Source organism: Bolinopsis microptera, chromosome 12 (assembly GCF_026151205.1).
Source record: "Bolinopsis microptera isolate Bmic1 chromosome 12, MBARI_Bmic_1.0, whole genome shotgun sequence".
Classification (NCBI taxonomy): Eukaryota; Metazoa; Ctenophora; class Tentaculata; order Lobata; family Bolinopsidae; genus Bolinopsis; species Bolinopsis microptera.
In genome coordinates this window covers 14364228-14390957 of record NC_087083.1, presented here as the reverse complement: position 1 = coordinate 14390957, position 26730 = coordinate 14364228, and the positions used below count along the sequence as shown (strand labels likewise).

General features: G+C 32.4%; 1 protein-coding gene across 2 annotated transcripts in view; it reads left to right on the top strand.

Annotated features, from left to right (window-relative positions):
- LOC134824381 (multidrug resistance-associated protein 1-like) overlaps nt 1-26730 on the top strand; it is a 96322-nt gene that overhangs the window by 45425 nt on the left and 24167 nt on the right. For both annotated transcript variants that reach the window (XM_063836280.1, XM_063836281.1), the window contains 11 exons: nt 2588-2755; nt 2988-3075; nt 8699-8785; nt 10578-10667; nt 11916-12001; nt 15529-15586; nt 16031-16126; nt 16585-16708; nt 16965-17049; nt 25883-26038; nt 26405-26495. In XM_063836280.1, the coding sequence (XP_063692350.1) occupies nt 2588-2755; nt 2988-3075; nt 8699-8785; nt 10578-10667; nt 11916-12001; nt 15529-15586; nt 16031-16126; nt 16585-16708; nt 16965-17049; nt 25883-26038; nt 26405-26495 (1129 nt within the window). The remainder of the gene's footprint in view (nt 1-2587; nt 2756-2987; nt 3076-8698; nt 8786-10577; nt 10668-11915; nt 12002-15528; nt 15587-16030; nt 16127-16584; nt 16709-16964; nt 17050-25882; nt 26039-26404; nt 26496-26730) is intronic.

The window sequence follows — 26730 nt, the reverse complement described above, 5'->3', positions numbered from 1 at the left end:
AAAGATTGTTTTAACGTCATTTTGATCGGTTTTGTTGTTACTATGTTGTGTTTAAAGTGTTTTATATTTAAATCGGCTGTATCTTCGGTTAGGATGGATATTTTTTGATGCGATTAAAACTTTCTTTCAAAGAATACTATTAGCTTCGTCCCTGTTACCACGGGCTTTCTAGTCTCTACTATAATTCAAAGAATTATTTATGTAGAATGTAAAATGTATGTACGACCGCCCACGTGCAAATTAGATGAGAAATAGGAATTTTCATTGTAACCGTAGTAACTGGGGTTGTTTTACGCACGTGCACTTGTAGGTTAACAACCTACCAGGCTGGACGCGCGCCGAGTTGGAACAGATATTTTAAGAGTATCACCCGTTAACTATAGTGCAAAGAAACTGCTGCTTAGTTAGCAGTTAGCCGAAGTTTATTTGCACTATGATCATTTTGTGCATCCAATAAGGTTTCCTGACCTTACTAGGATTCACGATCGAAAAGAGAGCCGCGCATAATATATATGTAATAGAATTTAGCGCGTTGAGTAAAGTCTGCTAATATAGCTGTGTATTGCATACTGAGCCACATACTGGGGACCGCAGGCTATCATCTTCATAAACACAGAAAATAGGAATGAGGCCAAATGACAAATTGAGCTTTACCTAGGGACCCCAGGCTACTATGTTTATAAACATAGAATAGAGATAAACATAGAATAGAGATCCCGCGGAATGACAGGCTGAGCGCCGCCCAGTAAGTTGAGCTCCGCCCAGCTAGTAAGCCAACGCTAGCTGACGATTGTAGATGTACGTTTATTACCGTTCCTTTACATATAAATGCGCACCGAGTTGGACTTGGATTTGAAAAAATATTTCCAATTTAACGAGTATCACCCGCGTTAAGCTGACAAGAAATATCGCAAATATATTGCGCTGGTCAGTCAGTGTCAGTCAGCTGACGATAAATGATATCGCTAATATTTGATTTTGGTATATTGCACTGGCCAGCACTAACCAGCGCTAGCCATCGATTAATATCGCAAATATTTGATTTTTATAACTTGCACTACCTAGCGCTGGTTTGTGGTTGACAAGTAATATTGCAAGTATATGATTTTGATGCATTGCGCTGGCCAGCGCTGGCTAGCGCTGGCTAGCGATGGTTAGCGCTGGATAGCGCTGGCCAGCACTGGCCAGCGCTGGTTAGCGCTGGTTAGCGCTGGTTAGCGCTGGCCAGCGCTGGTTAGCGCTGGCCAGCGCTGGCTGACGAGTAATATCGCAAGTATATGATTTTGATACATTGCGCTGGCCAGCGCTGGCTAGCGCTGGCTAGCGTTGGCTAGCGCTGGCCAGCGCTGGTTAGCGCTGGATAGCGCTGGCTAGCGTTGGCTAGCGCTGGCCAGCGCTGGTTAGCGCTGGATAGCGCTGGATAGCGTTGGATGTGGATAGCGCTGGCCAGCGCTGGTTAGCGCTGGATAGCGCTGGCCAGCGCTAGCTGACGAGTAATATCGCAAGTATATGATTTTGATACATTGCGCTGGCCAGCGCTGGCTAGCGCTGGCTAGCGTTGGCTAGCGCTGGCCAGCGCTGGCTAGCGCTGGATAGCGCTGGCTAGCGCTGGTTAGCGCTGGCCAGCGCTGGCTGACGAGTAATATCGCAAGTATTTGATTTTGATACATTGCGCTGGTTAGCGCTGGCCAGCGCTGGCTGACGAGTAATATCGCAAGTATATGATTTTGATACATTGCGCTGGCCAGCGATGGCCAGCGCTGGCTAGCGCTGGCTAGCGCTGGTTAGCGCTGGATAGCGCTGGCTAGCGCTGGCCAGCGCTAGTTGTCGCTATCCAGCGCTATTTGTCGCGAAAATTATCGAAAATTTATCGAAATTTATCAAAAATTGATACTTTGCGCTGGTTAGCGCTGGATAGCGCTGGCCAGCGCTGGCCAGCGCTAGCTAGCGCTGGATAGCGACAACAAGCGCTGGCCAGCGCTAGTTGTCGCCATCCAGCGCTAGTTGTCGCTATCCAGCGCTAGCCAGCGCTGGCCAGCGCGCTATTTATCAAACTGTTTTCTGCGATGGCCAGTTGCGCTGGCCATCGCAAACTATCGCGTGCGACAGTGTCGCATAGCCAGCGACAACTAGCGCTGGATAGCGACAACCAGCGCTGGATGGCGACAACTAGCGCTGGATGGCGACAACTAGCGCTGGATAGCGACAATTGTCGAACAAATATATTTTGCGCTGGCCAGCGTTATCCAGCGCTGGATAGCGACAACTAGCGCTGGATGGCGACAACTAGCGCTGGATAGCGCTAGTTGTCGCCATCCAGCGCTAGTTGTCGCGTTTTGACTATCGCAAAAGAACCCCGTAATTTACTATCTAATGTGAGCCGTAAGGTTCTTTGACCAATCAGATTGCATAATTTTAATATCCACCAATGAAATCTCAGAACTACAGTCCCCAAAATCACCCACGCTTATACATACCTCATATACATACCTTATACATACCTCTTCTACATACCTCTTCTACATACCTCATATACATACCTTATACATACCTTATACATACCTGTTATACATACCTCTCCACACAGGGCATTAACCTAAGTGGTGGACAGAAGCAGCGCGTCTCACTTGCACGTGCAATATACAACAAGAATGATATCTACATATTCGACGATCCTTTATCTGCTGTTGACGCGCACGTGGGAAAACATCTCTTTGAAAAAGTTATCGGACCTAACGGAATGATCAATAATAAGGTTAGTCTTTATTTTTAATATCTTGATGTCGCGTTACTTATTTTCTTAGGGGGTTAGAATTACTGCATGAACTAATTAATCAATAGTAGTATTATGATATTCCTGACAGCTCTTTGAATTGCAACTTTAAATATAATTTTAAAATTTAGAAGATATTCGTTAAAGTTAATTTAAGAACACTAAATTATGAACCAGTCTGTACTTGATAACGTATCATAACATTCCCACCCAGACGAGGATCTTAGTAACGCACAAGTTATCAGTCCTGCCGGAAGTAGATCACGTGGTATTGCTGAAGGATGGGCAGGTTCTAGAACAAGGTTAACATAGTTTATACTAAAACTATAAAGTTATAGTAGTTTATACTAAAACTATAAAGTTATAGTAGTTTATACTAAAACTATAAAGTTATTGTAGTTTATACTAAAACTATAAAGTTATAGTAGTTTATACTAAAACTATAAAGTTATAGTAGTTTATACTAAATCTATAAAGTTATTGTAGTTTATACTAAATCTATAAAGTTATTGTAGTTTATACTAAAACTATAAAGTTATAGTAGTTTATACTAAAACTATAAAGTTATAGTAGTTTATACTAAATCTATAAAGTTATTGTAGTTTATACTAAATCTATAAAGTTATTGTAGTTTATACTAAAACTATAAAGTTATAGTAGTTTATACTAAAACTATAAAGTTATAGTAGTTTATACTAAAACTATAAAGTTATTGTAGTTTATACTAAAACTATAAAGTTATAGTAGTTTATACTAAAACTATAAAGTTATAGTAGTTTATACTAAATCTATAAAGTTATTGTAGTTTATACTAAATCTATAAAGTTATTGTAGTTTATACTAAAACTATAAAGTTATAGTAGTTTATACTAAAACTATAAAGTTATAGTAGTTTATACTAAATCTATAAAGTTATTGTAGTTTATACTAAAACTATAAAGTTATAGTAGTTTATACTAAAACTATAAAGTTATAGTAGTTTATACTAAATCTATGAAGTTATTGTAGTTTATACTAAATCTATAAAGTTATTGTAGTTTATACTAAAACTATAAAGTTATAGTAGTTTATACTAAAACTATAAAGTTATAGTAGTTTATACTAAATCTATAAAGTTATTGTAGTTTATACTAAATCTATAAAGTTATTGTAGTTTATACTAAAACTATAAAGTTATAGTAGTTTATACTAAAACTATAAAGTTATAGTAGTTTATACTAAAACTATAAAGTTATTGTAGTTTATACTAAAACTATAAAGTTATAGTAGTTTATACTAAAACTATAAAGTTATAGTAGTTTATACTAAATCTATAAAGTTATTGTAGTTTATACTAAATCTATAAAGTTATTGTAGTTTATACTAAAACTATAAAGTTATAGTAGTTTATACTAAAACTATAAAGTTATAGTAGTTTATACTAAATCTATAAAGTTATTGTAGTTTATACTAAAACTATAAAGTTATAGTAGTTTATACTAAAACTATAAAGTTATAGTAGTTTATACTAAATCTATAAAGTTATTGTAGTTTATACTAAAACTATAAAGTTATTGTAGTTTATACTAAAACTATAAAGTTATAGTAGTTTATACTAAAACTATAAAGTTATAGTAGTTTATACTAAATCTATAAAGTTATTGTAGTTTATACTAAATCTATAAAGTTATTGTAGTTTATACTAAAACTATAAAGTTATAGTAGTTTATACTAAAACTATAAAGTTATAGTAGTTTATACTAAATCTATAAAGTTATAGTAGTTTATACTAAAACTATAAAGTTATTGTAGTTTATACTAAAACTATAAAGTTATAGTAGTTTATACTAAAACTATAAAGTTATAGTAGTTTATACTAAATCTATAAAGTTATTGTAGTTTATACTAAATCTATAAAGTTATTGTAGTTTATACTAAAACTATAAAGTTATAGTAGTTTATACTAAAACTATAAAGTTATAGTAGTTTATACTAAATCTATAAAGTTATTGTAGTTTATACTAAAACTATAAAGTTATAGTAGTTTATACTAAAACTATAAAGTTATAGTAGTTTATACTAAATCTATAAAGTTATTGTAGTTTATACTAAATCTATAAAGTTATTGTAGTTTATACTAAAACTATAAAGTTATAGTAGTTTATACTAAATCTATAAAGTTATTGTAGTTTATACTAAAACTATAAAGTTGAAATAGTAGTTTATACTAAATCTATAAAGTTGAAATAGTAGTTTATACTAAAACTATAAAGTTATAGTAGTTTATACTAAATCTATAAAGTTATTGTAGTTTATACTAAATCTATAAAGTTATAGTAGTTTATACTAAATCTATAAAGTTATTGTAGTTTATACTAAAACTATAAAGTTATAGTAGTTTATACTAAAACTATAAAGTTATAGTAGTTTATACTAAATCTATAAAGTTATTGTAGTTTATACTAAATCTATAAAGTTATTGTAGTTTATACTAAAACTATAAAGTTATAGTAGTTTATACTAAATCTATAAAGTTATTGTAGTTTATACTAAAACTATAAAGTTGAAATAGTAGTTTATACTAAAACTATAAAGTTATAGTAGTTTATACTAAAACTATAAAGTTATAGTAGTTTATACTAAATCTATAAAGTTATTGTAGTTTATACTAAATCTATAAAGTTATTGTAGTTTATACTAAAACTATAAAGTTATAGTAGTTTATACTAAATCTATAAAGTTATTGTAGTTTATACTAAATCTATAAAGTTATAGTAGTTTATACTAAATCTATAAAGTTATTGTAGTTTATACTAAAACTATAAAGTTATAGTAGTTTATACTAAAACTATAAAGTTATAGTAGTTTATACTAAATCTATAAAGTTATTGTAGTTTATACTAAATCTATAAAGTTATTGTAGTTTATACTAAAACTATAAAGTTATAGTAGTTTATACTAAATCTATAAAGTTATTGTAGTTTATACTAAAACTATAAAGTTGAAATAGTAGTTTATACTAAAACTATAAAGTTATAGTAGTTTATACTAAAACTATAAAGTTATTGTAGTTTATACTAAAACTATAAAGTTATAGTAGTTTATACTAAAACTATAAAGTTATAGTAGTTTATACTAAATCTATAAAGTTATTGTAGTTTATACTAAAACTATAAAGTTATAGTAGTTTATACTAAAACTATAAAGTTATAGTAGTTTATACTAAATCTATAAAGTTATTGTAGTTTATACTAAAACTATAAAGTTATTGTAGTTTATACTAAAACTATAAAGTTATAGTAGTTTATACTAAAACTATAAAGTTATAGTAGTTTATACTAAATCTATAAAGTTATTGTAGTTTATACTAAATCTATAAAGTTATTGTAGTTTATACTAAAACTATAAAGTTATAGTAGTTTATACTAAAACTATAAAGTTATAGTAGTTTATACTAAATCTATAAAGTTATAGTAGTTTATACTAAAACTATAAAGTTATTGTAGTTTATACTAAAACTATAAAGTTATAGTAGTTTATACTAAAACTATAAAGTTATAGTAGTTTATACTAAATCTATAAAGTTATTGTAGTTTATACTAAATCTATAAAGTTATTGTAGTTTATACTAAAACTATAAAGTTATAGTAGTTTATACTAAAACTATAAAGTTATAGTAGTTTATACTAAATCTATAAAGTTATTGTAGTTTATACTAAATCTATAAAGTTATTGTAGTTTATACTAAAACTATAAAGTTATAGTAGTTTATACTAAATCTATAAAGTTATTGTAGTTTATACTAAAACTATAAAGTTGAAATAGTAGTTTATACTAAATCTATAAAGTTGAAATAGTAGTTTATACTAAAACTATAAAGTTATAGTAGTTTATACTAAAACTATAAAGTTATAGTAGTTTATACTAAATCTATAAAGTTATTGTAGTTTATACTAAATCTATAAAGTTATTGTAGTTTATACTAAATCTATAAAGTTATTGTAGTTTATACTAAAACTATAAAGTTATAGTAGTTTATACTAAATCTATAAAGTTATTGTAGTTTATACTAAAACTATAAAGTTATAGTAGTTTATACTAAATCTATAAAGTTATTGTAGTTTATACTAAATCTATAAAGTTATTGTAGTTTATACTAAATCTATAAAGTTATTGTAGTTTATACTAAATCTATAAAGTTATTGTAGTTTATACTAAATCTATAAAGTTATAGTAGTTTATACTAAATCTATAAAGTTATTGTAGTTTATACTAAAACTATAAAGTTATAGGAGTTTATACTAAAACTATAAAGTTATAGTAGTTTATACTAAATCTATAAAGTTATTGTAGTTTATACTAAATCTATAAAGTTATTGTAGTTTATACTAAAACTATAAAGTTATAGTAGTTTATACTAAATCTATAAAGTTATTGTAGTTTATACTAAAACTATAAAGTTGAAATAGTAGTTTATACTAAAACTATAAAGTTATAGTAGTTTATACTAAAACTATAAAGTTATTGTAGTTTATACTAAAACTATAAAGTTATAGTAGTTTATACTAAAACTATAAAGTTATAGTAGTTTATACTAAATCTATAAAGTTATTGTAGTTTATACTAAAACTATAAAGTTATAGTAGTTTATACTAAAACTATAAAGTTATAGTAGTTTATACTAAATCTATAAAGTTATTGTAGTTTATACTAAAACTATAAAGTTATTGTAGTTTATACTAAAACTATAAAGTTATAGTAGTTTATACTAAAACTATAAAGTTATAGTAGTTTATACTAAATCTATAAAGTTATTGTAGTTTATACTAAATCTATAAAGTTATTGTAGTTTATACTAAAACTATAAAGTTATAGTAGTTTATACTAAAACTATAAAGTTATAGTAGTTTATACTAAATCTATAAAGTTATAGTAGTTTATACTAAAACTATAAAGTTATTGTAGTTTATACTAAAACTATAAAGTTATAGTAGTTTATACTAAAACTATAAAGTTATAGTAGTTTATACTAAATCTATAAAGTTATTGTAGTTTATACTAAATCTATAAAGTTATTGTAGTTTATACTAAAACTATAAAGTTATAGTAGTTTATACTAAAACTATAAAGTTATAGTAGTTTATACTAAATCTATAAAGTTATTGTAGTTTATACTAAATCTATAAAGTTATTGTAGTTTATACTAAAACTATAAAGTTATAGTAGTTTATACTAAATCTATAAAGTTATTGTAGTTTATACTAAAACTATAAAGTTGAAATAGTAGTTTATACTAAATCTATAAAGTTGAAATAGTAGTTTATACTAAAACTATAAAGTAGTTTATACTGGCTTTCAGAATAGGAACACAGGTGATATGAGTAAGCGTAATGTTATATCACAGCACACGTTCTCCATGTTGAGATTATATTGTTTATAATAATATGTAACTAATAATATGTAACTAATAATATGTAACTAATAATATGTAACTAATAATATGGAACTAATAATATGGAACTAATAATATGGAACTAATAATATGTAACTAATAATATGTAACTAATAATATGGAACTAATAATATGTAACTAATAATATGTAACTAATAATATGTAACTAATAATATGGAACTAATAATATGGAACTAATAATATGTAACTAATAATATGTAACTAATAATATGGAACTAATAATATGGAACTAATAATATGTAACTAATGATATGTAACTAATAATATGTAACTAATAATATGTAACTAATAATATGTAACTAATAATATGTAACTAATAATATGTAACTAATAATATGTAACTAATAATATGGAACTAATAATATGTAACTAATAATATGGAACTAATAATATGTAACTAATAATATGTAACTAATAATATGTAACTAATAATATGTAACTAATAATATGTAACTAATAATATGGAACTATAGGAACATATAACGATCTCATGGGTAAAGACAGTGAGCTACACAGACTAGTGTCCTCCTACGAACCCGACCAGGACACCAACACAGACAGTAAGTCAATTAATTAATTAGTTAATCGGATTGTAATTACATAGCTGATTGTATTAGTAAAGCTTATTAGAAATAATGTAAGCTATAAGGCGGACAATTTAACAGATGCAATTTAGAAATTAATAATAGTTAATTAATAATAGTTGATTAATAATAGTTAATTAATAATAGTAAATTAATAATAGTTGAATAATTATAGTTAATTAATAATAGTAAATTAATAATAGTTGATTAATAATAGTTAATTAATAATAGTAAATTAATAATAGTTAATTAATGATAGTTGATTAATAATAGTTAATTAATAATAGTTGAAACATTGGTTACGTGAACATTGGGGCTTTACTCCTGAGATTATAAGATCAGGGGTAAAAAGTACTATCTTTAGTACATTTAAAGAACAGAAAGTTGATAATTCGGAATATGAAAATTTTAGGGTATAATATGTTGCTTCATAAGTTGTATATAAATGTGGCTATTCTGCACAATTTGTCACTGAAAGTCCTGTTAAGTTATTATATATATATTATGTGAGTTGAACAGATTAGGTGTATAGCCCCTTAAACCCACAAAACATTTATTGTATGTGATGTCTACCCCCTTAGTCCGCATCTTTGTGTGTTTTACAGAGCCGGAAATGAGATGATCTGTAAACTAGCACGTACTGTAATAGCTACTCTTACGTCATAATACGTCATAATACGTCAAAGGTTTCAGTAATTCAATCAAACCATCATTAGTTATGACTTGCTGTAGCTGCTATTAAATACATGTACCTACAGAGATTCTAGCTACTATATTTAATTTGTGAGTTGCAGAGATAGATACCGTACAATGTCAGACACAGCCGACACTAATTCAACCAATTTCACTCTTTCAGTGTGCATTATATACACCGCACATTGTACATTATACACTGTAGCACTGTATACACCGCACATTGTACACAGTACACCGTACTTTCCGCACTATACACAGTATGTTTTGTATATTATACATTATATACAGTGCACTCCGCACAATTCACATTATACACAATACACATTGTACTATGTACATTATACACTGTACACATTGTACAATGTACATTATACACTGACTTCTACAGCGACTCGTGCTACAGCCATTATTCTGCATTACACGTAGTTACAGTAAAACCCCGATTTACCGTGGAGTTTGGGAAACACGAGACTGTATAGTTGTTTATACTTTTATAGAACCCGTCCCCAATCTCGTATTGGGAAAATGACTAAACTCAATTCTGAGTGTGAATACGGTTGGTACCTGCAAGTGTGGTACCTGCAAGTGTGGTACCTGAACACTGTGTAGTTACCAGCCTTCTGAATCCCTTATTTGTGTAGACGAGAACCATATTATAAGATTATTTAGTAAAGGGTGCTACAACAAGACTAAGTACAGACTAAATACAGACTAAATACAGACTAAATACAGTAGGTAGGTACCAGTAAGGTACACCACTGTATCCTTGTGTGTACACCACTGTTCTGTGGTGTTTGTTACAAGCTAATTAAGTGTCATACTAACTGCTTTTAATAAAGTTGTATGAAGACATATACCCGAGTCAATAATGTGACCTATGGACACAAGAAATAAATATTCAGAAAATGTTTAATTAACATAACTTATTCCATTTAAAAACAAAGCCGACTCTCAAGCGGAACCATGCTAAATTAATTGATTAAGAAGTGGGTCAATGTTTTCGCTGAAAGAGTAAAAGTATTGACATGATACTACTACTACTACTACTACTGACATGATGAACCCTTTGCAGAGGAAGACATGTCAGACTCTGACTTAGGAGATGTGTCACATGACGAAACTACAGTGAGACGCAGGAAGAGCACTGCACGTTCTAGAAAAGGTATGTTACACTAGTAAAAGGTATGTTACACTAGTAAAAGGTATGTTACACTAATAAAAGGTATGTTACACTAATAAAAGGTATGATACACTAGTAAAAGGTATGTTACACTAGTAAAAGGTATGTTACACTAATAAAAGGTATGTTACACTAATAAAAGGTATGTTACACTAGTAAAAGGTATGTTACACTAATAAAAGGTATGTTACACTAATAAAAGGTATGTTACACTAGTAAAAGGTATGTTACACTAATAAAAGGTATGTTACACTAATAAAAGGTATGTTACACTAATAAAAAGTATGTTACACTAGTAAAAGGTATGTTACACTAATAAAAGGTATGTTACACTAATAAAAGGTATGTTACACTAATAAAAGGTATGTTACAATAGTAAAAGGTATGTTACACTAGTAAAAGGTATGTTACACTAGTAAAGGGTATGTTACACTAGTAAAAGGTATCTTACACTAGTAAAAGGTATGTTACACTAATAAAAGGTATGTTACACTAATAAAAGGTATGTTACACTAATAAAAGGTATGTTACACTAATAAAAGGTATGTTACACTAATAAAAGGTATGTTACACTAGTAAAAGGTATGTTACACTAATAAAAGGTATGTTACACTAGTAAAAGGTATGTTACACTAGTAAAAGGTATGTTACACTAATAAAAGGTATGTTACACTAGTAAAAGGTATGTTACACTAGTAAAAGGTATGTTACACTAGTAAAAGGTATGTTACATTAGTAAAAGGTATGTTACACTAGTAAAAGGTATGTTACACTAGTAAAAAGTATGTTACACTAGTAAAAGGTATGTTACACTAGTAAAAGGTATGTTACACGAATAAAAGGTATGTTACACTAGTAAAAGGTATGTTACACTAGTAAAAGGTGTGTTACACTAAGAAAAGGTATGTCACACTAGTAAAAGGTATGTTACATTAGTAAAAGGTGTGTTACACTAATAAAAGGTATGTGACACTAATAAAAGGTATGTTACACTAGTAAAAGGTATGTTACACTAGAAAAGGTATGTTACACTAATAAAAGGTATGTTACACTAATAAAAGGTATGTTACACTAGTAAAAGGTATGTTACACTAGTAAAAGGTGTGTTACACTAGTAAAAGGTATGTTACACTAATAAAAGGTATGTGACACACATGTAAAATGTGTAAATTGTAATAGATATAAAACTTGCTAATCCCCATAAAATGTCACCTATTAAATATTAATCAGAAAGTGAAACGTGCTCCATAAAAGGTAATAATACGGGCGGGAAGGATGAAAAGCTTATAACTGAGGAAACAGTAGAGAAAGGAAAAGTGAGTCCCATCTATACTAGTTTTACGAAGATTTCAAGCTTTAAATTGTGTGTTTCCCTTCGTGTCCAAAAGCATTACACTGTTACTTCTTATTTAACAACAGTGTAAAGCTTAAAGCTATAACTATATAAATTACCTTGTTGGGCTGATTACCAATTACATCAAGCTGCGATTAGAGTTTTGCGTAAGTTTTAATTTAAATTCCGCAGATATCGTACAAAACGTACATGTAATATAGTAATATTCCGCAGATATCGTACAAAACGTACATGTAATATAGTAATATTCCGCAGATATCGTACAAAACGTACATGTAATATAGTAATCTTCCGCAGATATCGTACAAAACGTACATGTAATATAGTAATGTTCCGCAGATATCGTACAAAACGTACATGTAATATAGTAATGTTCCGCAGATATCGTACAAAACGTACATGTAATATAGTAATGTTCCGCAGATATCGTACAAAACGTACATGTAATATAGTAATATTCCGCAGATATCGTACAAAACGTACATGTAATATAGTAATATTCCGCAGATATCGTACAAAACGTACATGTAATATAGTAATATTCCGCAGATATCGTACAAAACGTACATGTAATATAGTAATATTCCGCAGATATCGTACAAAACGTACATGTAATATAGTAATATTCCGCAGATATCGTACAAAACGTACATGTAATATAGTAATATTCCGCAGATATCGTACAAAACGTACATGTAATATAGTAATATTCCGCAGATATCGTACAAAACGTACATGTAATATAGTAATATTCCGCAGATATCGTACAAAACGTACATGTAATATAGTAATATTCCGCAGATATCGTACAAAACGTACATGTAATATAGTAATATTCCGCAGATATCGTACAAAACGTACATGTAATATAGTAATATTCCGCAGATATCGTACAAAACGTACATGTAATATAGTAATATTCCGCAGATATCGTACAAAACGTACATGCAATATAGTAATATTCCGCAGATATCGTACAAAACGTACATGTAATATAGTAATATTCCGCAGATATCGTACAAAACGTACATGTAATATAGTAATATTCCGCAGATATCGTACAAAACGTACATGTAATATAGTAATATTCCGCAGATATCGTACAAAACGTACATGTAATATAGTAATATTCCGCAGATATCGTACAAAACGTACATGTAATATAGTAATATTCCGCAGATATCGTACAAAACGTACATGTAATATAGTAATATTCCGCAGATATCGTACAAAACGTACATGTAATATAGTAATATTCCGCAGATATCGTACAAAACGTACATGTAATATAGTAATATTCCGCAGATATCGTACAAAACGTACATGAAATATAGTAATATTCCGCAGATATCGTACAAAACGTACATGTAATATAGTAATATTCCGCAGATATCGTACAAAACGTACATGTAATATAGTAATATTCCGCAGATATCGTACAAAACGTACATGTAATATAGTAATATTCCGCAGATATCGTACAAAACGTACATGTAATATAGTAATATTCCGCAGATATCGTACAAAACGTACATGCAATATAGTAATATTCCGCAGATATCGTACAAAACGTACATGTAATATAGTAATATTCCGCAGATATCGTACAAAACGTACATGTAATATAGTAATATTCCGCAGATATCGTACAAAACGTACATGTAATATAGTAATATTCCGCAGATATCGTACAAAACGTACATGTAATATAGTAATATTCCGCAGATATCGTACAAAACGTACATGAAATATAGTAATATTCCGCAGATATCGTACAAAACGTACATGTAATATAGTAATATTCCGCAGATATCGTACAAAACGTACATGTAATATAGTAATATTCCGCAGATATCGTACAAAACGTACATGTAATATAGTAATATTCCGCAGATATCGTACAAAACGTACATGTAATATAGTAATATTCCGCAGATATCGTACAAAACGTACATGAAATATAGTAATATTCCGCAGATATCGTACAAAACGTACATGTAATATAGTAATATTCCGCAGATATCGTACAAAACGTACATGTAATATAGTAATATTCCGCAGATATCGTACAAAACGTACATGTAATATAGTAATATTCCGCAGATATCGTACAAAACGTACATGTAATATAGTAATATTCCGCAGATATCGTACAAAACGTACATGTAATATAGTAATATTCCGCAGATATCGTACAAAACGTACATGTAATATAGTAATATTCCGCAGATATCGTACAAAACGTACATGTAATATAGTAATATTCCGCAGATATCGTACAAAACGTACATGTAATATAGTAATATTCCGCAGATATCGTACAAAACGTACATGAAATATAGTAATATTCCGCAGATATCGTACAAAACGTACATGTAATATAGTAATATTCCGCAGATATCGTACAAAACGTACATGTAATATAGTAATATTCCGCAGATATCGTACAAAACGTACATGTAATATAGTAATATTCCGCAGATATCGTACAAAACGTACATGTAATATAGTAATATTCCGCAGATATCGTACAAAACGTACATGTAATATAGTAATATTCCGCAGATATCGTACAAAACGTACATGTAATATAGTAATATTCCGCAGATATCGTACAAAACGTACATGTAATATAGTAATATTCCGCAGATATCGTACAAAACGTACATGTAATATAGTAATGTTCCGCAGATATCGTACAAAACGTACATGTAATATAGTAATATTCCGCAGATATCGTACAAAACGTACATGTAATATAGTAATATTCCGCAGATATCGTACAAAACGTACATGTAATATAGTAATATTCCGCAGATATCGTACAAAACGTACATGTAATATAGTAATATTCCGCAGATATCGTACAAAACGTACATGTAATATAGTAATATTCCGCAGATATCGTACAAAACGTACATGTAATATAGTAATATTCCGCAGATATCGTACAAAACGTACATGTAATATAGTAATATTCCGCAGATATCGTACAAAACGTACATGTAATATAGTAATATTCCGCAGATATCGTACAAAACGTACATGTAATATAGTAATATTCCGCAGATATCGTACAAAACGTACATGTAATATAGTAATATTCCGCAGATATCGTACAAAACGTACATGTAATATAGTAATATTCCGCAGATATCGTACAAAACGTACATGTAATATAGTAATGTTCCGCAGATATCGTACAAAACGTACATGTAATATAGTAATGTTCCGCAGATATCGTACAAAACGTACATGTAATATAGTAATATTCCGCAGATATCGTACAAAACGTACATGTAATATAGTAATATTCCGCAGATATCGTACAAAACGTACATGTAATATAGTAATATTCCGCAGATATCGTACAAAACGTACATGTAATATAGTAATATTCCGCAGATATCGTACAAAACGTACATGTAATATAGTAATATTCCGCAGATATCGTACAAAACGTACATGTAATATAGTAATATTCCGCAGATATCGTACAAAACGTACATGAACTATTTGAACTACATGGGAATTACTTACGGGGCCAGTAAGTTATTCTACAAATTTTAATTTTATTACTGAATTTTAATTTTATTACTGAATGTAAGTTTTACTTTTACATAAATTATCTATCGGAAATTGGAGGTATCAAAAGCTTGAAGCTTGCAAATAACGCTATTTTGTATTTCCTGGCGTACGATATTGATATATTCATTCCTACTTTTAAATTATCGCTCTCACTATACGATTATAGCTGAATTGTTGGTAAATATCTAAATTAAATTCAATTCACAGTTGGAATTGCACATTGTCACTGTTATACATATTATTAAATTACTGCCACATGATATATGATATAGGGTTCTTAAGCTGGTATATTTGCTCAATTTCGCACGTCATGATATTGTCACATATTGAGATATTATTGTCACATGTTGAGATATTATTGTTACATACTCTTGTCACTTGTGTAATAGTAAATATTCCCCAGTTACACTGGTCTCGTTCATTCTACAGTACGCATCTCAACTTGGCTCTCAACTGTGGTTATCCGAGTGGAGTAACTCTAACGATAACACTGACACAGGTTATTAGTGGGACATTAGTTTTAAACTAATTACAACACTGTATATATATATATATACACTACAAATCTATTACATTTATTGAGAATTATGTGATGTAACGTGATGGAAATATTTTAAACGGGTCATATCTTGTCCAAACCCAGGATGCATAACATGAAGAATTCGTTGTAACTTTGTATGAAAAGCATTAATAGAGAGTAAATTGATGAGTTACACTGGCACTGTACGATAACGCTGACACAGTTCATTATTGATTTCTCACCCTGTATATGGAGCATTTTAGTTTTAAATATTTACTGAATAGATTTGTTTTTTGAGATGATTTAGCTGTTTGTTACTGGATATTTTCACCTCACCCTTTAGAACCGCTCTGACATGGTTAGTACCTGACACTTGTGTCAGTTGCTTACCATATGGGTGGTATACAAGCACATTATTTCATTTCATTTTATTTCAGATAATAAATTGTTCCTGTACTTGGGTATATACGCTCTACTAGGTTTACTACAAACTGTTTTCGTGCTGGGCTTTGTTTTTGCAATACTGTACGCCAGTATCATGGCTTCCTCTAAGATACACAGGTAATACTGATTACTGTACGCCAGTATCATGGCTTCCTCTAAGATACACAGGTCTTTTACAATACATTGTTATTTAATTAATTTAATTGACTGCTGACCTTCTAGTTTGGATCAGATTCCTCATATCAGCTCACATGAAATTCAGTCCAACAGCGTCAAAATGACTGCTGCTCACTCAGTGAGTAGCAGTGAGCAGCAGTGAGCTCCCCCCCCCCTGGGAACGTATCTTCCTGTTATAGAAGATGATACTTTTCAGATCTATGTTCGAGAGAATACTGAAAGTACCTATGAGCTTCTTTGACACCACACCTTCTGGCAGAATACTTAATCGCTTCTCTAAGGTAGGGCAAGTAATTGGAGAATGGAGATTAACCCATTAGGGACGATAGGGTCGTTTACGACCCACCTTTTCTAGAGGCTATAGAGGACAAACCATAATACTAAACGCAACGAATCTTTCGCACATATGCTCAAAATTTATTGGGCTACATTATTGACTTTCCAGTCGAGACCCAATTAATTACTAACAACTAAATAATTAGGCTAATTAGTCGTCATAATTGGAAAATATTTCACTTTACTTCTTGCCTTGATTGGGACATTAAAACTTTATGTAGGCTTATTTTGTTGAGGACAAAATAGTTGCGGGCAACGATTTCCTTGAGACATATGAAAAGCCCGTGATAATCAGATGTTCACAAACAGAGCTAGACGCTGTTTACTAACTGCGGTCGCATACGACCCACTCGTCCGGGTCGCAAACGACCCATCACGGTTTTTCGGCTTTAACTTCTGAAACAAATACGTTAGGATAAAATAAAAACTGTAGCATAAGTTAAAAACATATGGTCAATACTGTGTAACTCTAACTTTTTAAAAATAAAGAATTTGGGTCATTAACGACCCACTCGGCTCACTTGCTTATTACTACATATGTCCATGTAACTTCTTGAATTCAGCCTAAAGCATGACATCATAAGTTCAAAATTGCCTCTCAGCAAGTGATAATCATCATAAACTGCGAAAAATCGGTTAAATGGGTCATTAGCGACCCACTAGGACCACAAAATTGATTAATTAAATATAATGTTGTCAAACTTTTACAAATATTAGTATAAAAACATGTTATATCTTGGTCATTACTCCTGTACGTTGATTTAACTTTTAAAATCGATCAACTGGGTCAATAACGACCCACTCGGAAGTTGAACCACCTCATCAATTATTATCAGTATCATGCTGTTCCACCATCAAGAAAGACACTCGTAGGTCTTAATTCCACGCAAACCACGGGTGGCTGACTACTAGCCCTTCTGAGATCCAGGGCCAACTGAAGGGCCGTCATCACTCATCAAAGAGCTGCGAGAATAACACTACTGCATATGCCTGGAGTTGCGTCCTGACTATAATACTATGGTGCGTGGAAATCTGTACCGAAAGGACCGTGGCCGTGCCGCAAAAGAAAAGGAATCGGCCCTCGTTCCTAACTTGCTAGGTAATAGCCATGCTGTTGTTGTTGCTTATTAGATTCTGTTACCTTTTTCGTCAATTTCGAATCTTGGTAAACGACCTGCTACAACCCACCGCTTGAGACCCAGGGTCCCACGGTGATCAGATCATGTCACTCAAGAAAAATCCCCTGAACGAAGTATACGAGATATCATGTAACCTTGGGTAAATACTGAAAGACGAGTGGTCAAATTGCATATTCTAATCCAACATGCCAATATGTTTTTTTTCATTCCTAGAAAGTACGAGAATAACTAAACAACTGCTGCATTCAGATGGCTACATCTACAGCTCTGTGAAGAAGGACAAGGAAAAAGCCCCCCCCCCCCCCCCCCCCCCCCATTTGGCTGGCGGTGCTGCAACCTGCAATCTCTCAGACAACTACCTCGTTTTGGGTAACAAACCCCGCAACAACGAGGCAGCTTTCAAAACGAAAACAAGTATTACGTAATCGGCCGAGAGGGAGGGGAGTTTCCAAATGATTAAGCTTGTGTAATTTTGACATAATAGCTATGTGGTGGGGGGGGGGGGGCGTAAAAATTGTCCAATAAGTGATTACGTAATATATGAACGGCCCCTAAGAAGTAAAGAAAGGGAGCTGCGAAGAGAGTAGATGCAGCCATCTGAAATCTGAATCCAGCAGTTGTATAGTTCTTCTTGGACGTTCTAGGAATCGGGAAAAGATAGGCATGTTGTTTGCTGTCTCACGACATTACGGTCGTGTACTAACAGCTGATAAACTCACCTACCTATCAATCCAATTCTGCCCATTATTCGTCAGTCATTGGGTGACGTGATCTGCAGATTACCGTGAGACTCCAGATCTCAGAAGGGCTAGTAGTCAGCCACCCGTGGTTTGCGTGGAATTAAGACCTACGAGTGTCTTTCTTGATGGTAGAACAACATGATACTGATAATTAATGTCGTGGTTCAACTTCCGAGTGGGTCGTTATTGACCCAGTTGATCGATTTTAAAAGTTAAATCAACGTACAGGAGTAATGACCAAGATATAACATGTTTTTATACTAATATTTGTAAAAGTTTGACAACATTATATTTAATTAATCAATTGTGTGGTCTTAGTGGGTCGCTAATGACCCATTTAACCGATTTTTCGCAGTTTGTGATGATTATCACTTGCTGAGAGGCGATTTTGAACTTATGATGTCATGCTTTAGGCTGAATTCAAGAAGTTACATGGACATATGTAGTAATAAGCAAGTGAGCCGAGTGGGTCGTTAATGACCCAAATTCTTTATTTTTAAAACGTTAGAGTCACACAGTATTGACCATATGTTTTTAACTTATGCTTTTTATTTTATTTTATCCTAACGTCTTTGTTTCAGAAGTTAAAGCCGAAAAACCGTGATGGGTCGTTTGCGACCCGGACGAGTGGGTCGTATGCGACCATAGCTGTATCTTTTAAAGTAAACGAGATACAGATTAGCTTTTTTGGATATCTCATTTTTGCTGTAAAGTGACCTAGTGTGTTAAACGGCATCAAAATCGGCAAACTTTAAAACTCGTCGTCCCTAATGGGTTAATTAATAACATCATTTTCTTAAGAAGCAGGGTGAAAGGGATTGAACGGATTTTAAAGGTGAAGTTTGTCCGAAGTATGGAACAATTTTAAGTATTACTGTCACCAAGATGTATAGTAATTAGATCGAACGCAGAAATTAGATCGAACCGGTTCGATCTAGGAATTAGATCGAACGCCGGCGCGAGATACATATTATACAAATACATTGGATTTGGATTGATTAAGGACGGTGGTTTTAGAATTCTTGCTCCTGCTCTTGCTCCTGGACACTGTATCAAATTGAAGAAACGAAATTGAAGAGAAATATTTCCGACTGATAGTGATTCATTGACATTCTTTAAATTCTAAAACAAATAATTATCAAATTAAACATTGTAACTCACGTGAAGCAACATGAACAATATATTCACAAATTAAAACTGTTATTATAAATAATGTTATTTAGGGATAATCCACCTCCCCATCAAACATAACAGCACCAGCGCATCCGGGAAAAGAAGTTTAATTTTAAAATAAATCATTTCGTTTTTAAAAAATAGATCACACGCTTAAGCACAATAGAAACGTAAACAGAACACTGTCACTTAAGGGGGCATACACCAAAACTGTCCAGACCAAATGACCTCATAGGCAGTTCAGTGACCTTCTAGCGCACCGTTTCCACACAAAAAAAAATTATTTTGAGAATACCTATTTTTGTAATCGAGCATTTCCTGGTTAAAAGTGCAATTTTCGGAAAAAATAATTTTTTGGTTGAGACGCTATAAGTTAATTATTTCTCGCAGTATCGGGTTGAAATTGTGCTCGCCGTTTATTCACATCTATTTCAAGGTGTGTGTAAAATCTTAATATCGTATCTAAAAAGGCTGGTGTGTTATGAATTTTTAAAGTCAAAAAGCTCAAATTGTCCTTTTCAGGCTTATTTTAACAAAAAGTCAGTCAGGGAAGATCGGATTGATTTGATGCCTGACATCAAATTGTTCTCTGAATTCTGGCGCAGTTTTTGATGCCCTCAAAAATGTTTTTACTCATTTATCTTCAGATCTATTGTACCTCAAAGCCAAACAACAAATTTAGGCACATATTTCGTTTTTAATATTTACTGATTTTTCTAAAATTTTGATAGGAATGTTCTAGTGACTTTTTGAAGAGCGCAAAATAACCGCAACTAGCACATTTATATATGAGTTATGAACAACAAAACACCCTAAAATGCTTCCCTTTGAAGTTATGGGAGAAAATGTGATTTTTTATCTGCAAAGCCAAAAAATCACATTTTCTCCCATAACTTCAAAGGGGCACATTCCTATCAAAATTTTAGAAAAATCAGTAAATATTAAAAACGAAATATGTGCCTAAATTTGTTGTTTGGCTTTGAGGTACAATAGATCTGAAGATAAATGAGTAAAAACATTTTTGAGGGCATCAAAAACTGCGCCAGAATTCAGAGAACAATTTGATGTCAGGCATCAAATCAATCCGATCTTCCCTGACTGACTTTTTGTTAAAATAAGCCTGAAAAGGACAATTTGAGCTTTTTGACTTTAAAAATTCATAACACACCAGCCTTTTTAGATACGATATCAAGATTTTACACACACTTTGAAATAGATGTGAATAAACGGCGAGCAAAATTTCAACCCGATACCGCAAGAAATATTTAACTTATAGCGTCTCAACCAAAAAATTATTTTTTCCGAAAATTGCACTCTTAACCAGGAAATGCTCGATTACAAAAATAGGTATTCTCAAAATATTTTTTTTGGTGTGGAAACGGTGCGCTAGAAGGTCACTGAACTGCCTATGAGGTCATTTAGTCTGGACGGCACAAACCACTGTTTTGGTGTATGCCCCCTTAATAATCACATCGCAATAGTACAAACTTCCAAGTAACCATGTTATTTAGTCTTAATACAAACTATCAATGTCTCTCCTTGTCTCATTAAATGCTTTGGTGTTCACTTTCACCTCTCTAACACTAACAGATTGCGGAGTCATTATCTGGACGTTCTTCATTGGAATTTACCCTCTTCCTCGCCACCACTTCCTCTTCTTCATCTTCTTTTGGCTCTGATTTCACAACTTCATATGCAGAAGTGCATGTGCTAAAGACCTCGAGCGTTTTCTTGTCGCTGAAGCTCTCGTTCCATCAGATGTTTGTGCCTTTTCCGTTTTCTTGCTCGCTTCACCGGAACGTTTCAAGATTATAACGGTTGCAACCAAACCTGAAGTTATTAGCACAATTATTGTCATCACAGCTATCTTTTTAGGAAGTTTCCTTGATTCTTTACCCGGTGCTAAAAATACCGCTGAAGCTACAAACAGAAATAGCAATCCAGATGCAAAGAAGATAAGGGACTGCTTCTTAAATTTTTGGTGTAGAATGTAAATTCTCTTCGGGTGTAGAGTGTAAACTGTAAGATAGCAAAGTCATTACCGTTAATGAGTAGATGAGAAGTGCTAGATAGAACCAGCCCTATGAAGGAACTAATTCATGGTGACAGATTGAGAAGGATCCTTTGTGAACGGTCCTCTGTTCTTTTGATGCCTCGTTGCTCTGAAATTAGAACTTGATTCATTAATATAATTCACCTACAATATTATCAGCAGTTAAACGATTTTAATCGAGCATGAGGTTTTAGGAGATCAAATTTACAATATATGTTATTGAGAACAAACAAAAACATTATTATATAATATATTATATAGCTTATGGTGAATCGTTCATCGCGTCGCTTTCTCGTGTAAAAATTCCTGCTTCATTATTAAGTTACTAACCTGAAGTTATTTAGAGTGTTATCTACAGAAATTGTCGACCGAAATTTAGAAATTATGCTTGGATGCTTGCAAGGGAGATATTCAAAAGGGTGTATAGTGTATACATTACAAATAAAGATATTTGGCAGATATGAAGTTATCACGTTTTCTTGTTTTAATTGATATCTAAGTTAACAGTTGGGTAGGGTGTATAGTGTATACATTACAAATAAAGATATTTGGCAGATATGAAGTTATCACGTTTTCTTGTTTTAATTGATATCTAAGTTAACAGTTCGGTAGGGTGGGGTAAATATGGACAGGGGTCATTTTGGACATGGTCGGGTCAAGTGGGGCAATTGGATTTTATCCCAAATTTTTAAGTGTTGCCCTGTTTTTATGCATCCACCTTCCAAAAAGTCAGTTTTCAAATTAGTTATTTAACCAGATTATGCGCATAACAAATATTATTATAATGATTTACCTAGGCTGAAGCAACAAGGCTCTTTTGAGAAGGTGAATTCTGTCCCTGTGCAAGTCACTTCATTGCTCCCTTTGTTGAGAGCTCCTGGGTCAGAACAGGTCACTTTCAAGACAGTTCCATGGTCTACTGGAAAGTTGGCTGTTGTCTCAATCGTACTTGTCCACTCAGCCTTCAGTTTACTACATTCTGACAAATATTGCCCTTGATATTTAAAATAAGTTCACATATTTTATACAGGGCTCAATTATACCATAAAAGACAACAAATTGTATCCAGAAATACATCGAGTGTTACACGTCACGTTCATAGGCACGTAAAACTATTATGCACGTTTTACAATCAACATTTATCTTCGTATTTTAGATTTTAGATCTTGAATTACCCAGTTACCTGGTTGAGGTCTGTAGAAATCAGACGCAGTGTCACTGGAATAGAACAGTATCTTTGCAATGCTCCTGCTCCATTTAGTGCTCCAGTCACTCAGACCACACGTTGAGCCTGACATCAGGATGTTGAGCACCTCCTTCTCGTTACAGTGTACCACTAGTCTGATACCTGAGGTTCTAGTTAACGTTACCCTCCATACCTTCTCTGTTGCAGTAGGTAGATCAGTAGGGAAGTTAAAGCGGTCCGAGCTGCAATCGAAAAAAGCGTACTGAGGAGAAGTGGAGAAGTCGAAGAAGAGTCCTCCTGAATTGCCGTCTAACCTTGAAGTGTAGAAGTACACACGCACTTCATCTCCACTCCCTAGCGTGCTATCAGTCTTTATTTCAAGAGAATACTGCTCCGGATTGAAGTCTATAAGAACCTTACGTTGTACTGCTATCCAACCTGTTGTTATAACCACGTTATTATCTTAAAGCAGATAACAGTACATCAGCTGGTAGATAATAATATCACAAGTAAAATATAATCAATTATGGAAATTACTCGACGATTGTGTTATGAATATATTTAATCAATTGTCCATTTCATAGTTCAATCGAATTTTAAAGTATTATTTGACTGCTAACAATATAAATTATGTAAAAACTATGGTGAATGGTGATCCTACCTTCATCTAGATCCTCAGCAGCATTTTCAATAAAGAAAAGGGACAGCAGCAAGATTATCCGCATGATACGAAATGATACGTCAAAAACCTCCGTTAAAAACTACACGGGAAAATAGGCCACATATTACAACAAATAACGACAGTTAAATAACCAATATTTAATAAATGATTGAAAGAACCAATTTTGAAGTTGCCATACTGAAGCCTTAAGGTCCAAAAAAATACCCATTATGCTCACTTAAAAACAACTCTAAATCAGTAGGCTGTCACTCTATTAATGCACCACACTGCTACCTCCACTGCACTAATAGTTATATTATATATTATGTATCTTTACAACCAAATTTTATGAATTTTTACATTTGAGTTAGTTGTAATACATCCTGAAGTCTTAGTATGCCCAAGATTAACACTAAACTCTCGTGAGAAGCTGAAATATTTTGAATTAAGTGCTTTACTTCAACTTGCTACTCACGAGAGCATTAAAACTAGGTTATAACTCAACAACAAGATGTCTGAGAACTTTGCTGAACCAGTGGATCTCTGATCGTGCATAGAGACCACTTTTCAACTAAAAAAATGGTTAGATTCCAGTTGACTCAACTATATAAGGCTGGATGAATGGGGCGTATGCGGTGCAGCTCTTTGCCTGGGGTCAATATTACTGTGCTCTCCCAATACCTGTCTCTCTCTCTCTCTGTTCTGGTCCCAATACCATTAGTTAACTAATAACTCTCTATTCAGAAAGACCAGTATATCGTTTCGTTGCTGCTGTCCCCAATACCATTAGTTAGCTGGTAGCTCACTGTCTACTCGCCCGGTTAAGGACTAAGGCCGTATGTAGAAACTGTTACATGTTATATTGTCGTTCTAGAGAGCAAAGTAAAAGCAAAGGAATATCAGAGTCACCCACTCTATCTGTGTTATAAAGGTTAAATAACCTTTTACCTGGGGACCTCAGGATTTGGTGTTCATAAAAGAAATGGCAGAATGACAAGCTGATTAGCTGAGCGCCGCCCAGTAAATAAGCTCTAGCTCAAGTAGGTAAACTTAAAGAACGCATGAATCACAGTATCCATCAGGCTGCTGCCATCATGCACAAAGCTGGGTCTCAGCTTTGTCTTTAGTGGTGATGTCTACTCTCACTCTCAGGAATCTCGTCGGACAAATACGCCAGCTGATAAGTTAGCTCATTAGCAGCACTAAACGCAAAATACTATTAAAAAACCGTAGACCCCAGGCTATAATGTTCATAGTCATACTTCATAAACAATATGAATTCGGCGGAATGATAGGCTGAGCGCCGCCCAATAAAGAAAACCCGAGCTCGAAGTCGAAATTAACAGTCTCCTTTTAAAATAGGACAAAACAATGAGAAAACTGTCACTACAATTACCGTATCGGGACTACAACAGTATAAAATGGTACCTATCTTAAAATACTCTGTTTCAGGACATGGTACCTATCTTAAAATACTCTGTTTCAGGACATGGTACCTATCTTAAAATACTCTGTTTCAGGACATGGTACCTATCTTAAAATACTCTGTTTCAGGACATGGTACCTATCTTAAAATACTCTGTTTCAGGACATGGTACCTATCTTAAAATACTCTGTTTGAGGACATGGTACCTATCTTAAAATACTCTGTTTCAGGACATGGTACCTATCTTAAAATACTCTGTTTCAGGACATGGTACCTATCTTAAAATACTCTGTTTGAGGACATGGTACCTATCTTAAAATACTCTGTTTCAGGACATGGTACCTATCTTAAAATACTCTGTTTGAGGACATGGTACCTATCTTATAATACTCTGTTTCAGGACATGAACACTATAGATGAGCGCCTCCCCAACTCTATGCGCTCCTTTGTAAACGTGTTGGGGACAGTTGTAGTGACTCTTATAACGATAGCTCTTATGGTACCCATAATGATTGCACTGTTCATCCCTCTTGCTATTCTTTACATTGGAGTACAGGTTAGTTCTAAACTTCTAATGTTATATTTTATAATGTGAATTGCTCGTTAAAATGTTATCTGTGATAGGTAGCTAGATTAAAATTGACAAAGGTTACTTTGACAAATAGTCATGATTAGAACTCATTTGTCAATTATACTGTTTATGTGAATATGAAAACACGTGTGAAGCTGGACCTATATTACTGATGAGTGTAGTTAACATGGTGAAACTATTTTTGTGAATATTTTGTAGAAACTGTACGTTCCAACATCAAGCGTAGTTAACATGGTGAAACTATAAGAATATTTTGTAGAAACTGTACTATATTACTATAAACTATATTTTGTAGAAACTGTACGTTCCAACTATAAGAATATTTTGTAGAAACTGTACGTTCCAACATCAAGACAACTAAAGAGACTTGAGAGTGTAAGCAGATCCCCCATCTACAACCAGTTCGGAGAAACATTGATAGGTATGTTATTTAAATTAACAGGTAAATTGTAAGACACTGTAAACACTAACTAAACATTAATAGGTATGTTATTTAAATTAACAGGTAAATTGTAAGACACTGTAAGCATTAATAGGTATGTTATTTAAATTAACAGGTAAATTATTGTAAGACACTGTTAACACTAACTAAACATTAATAGGTATGTTATTTAAATTAACAAGTAAATTGTAAGACACTGTAAACACTAACTAAA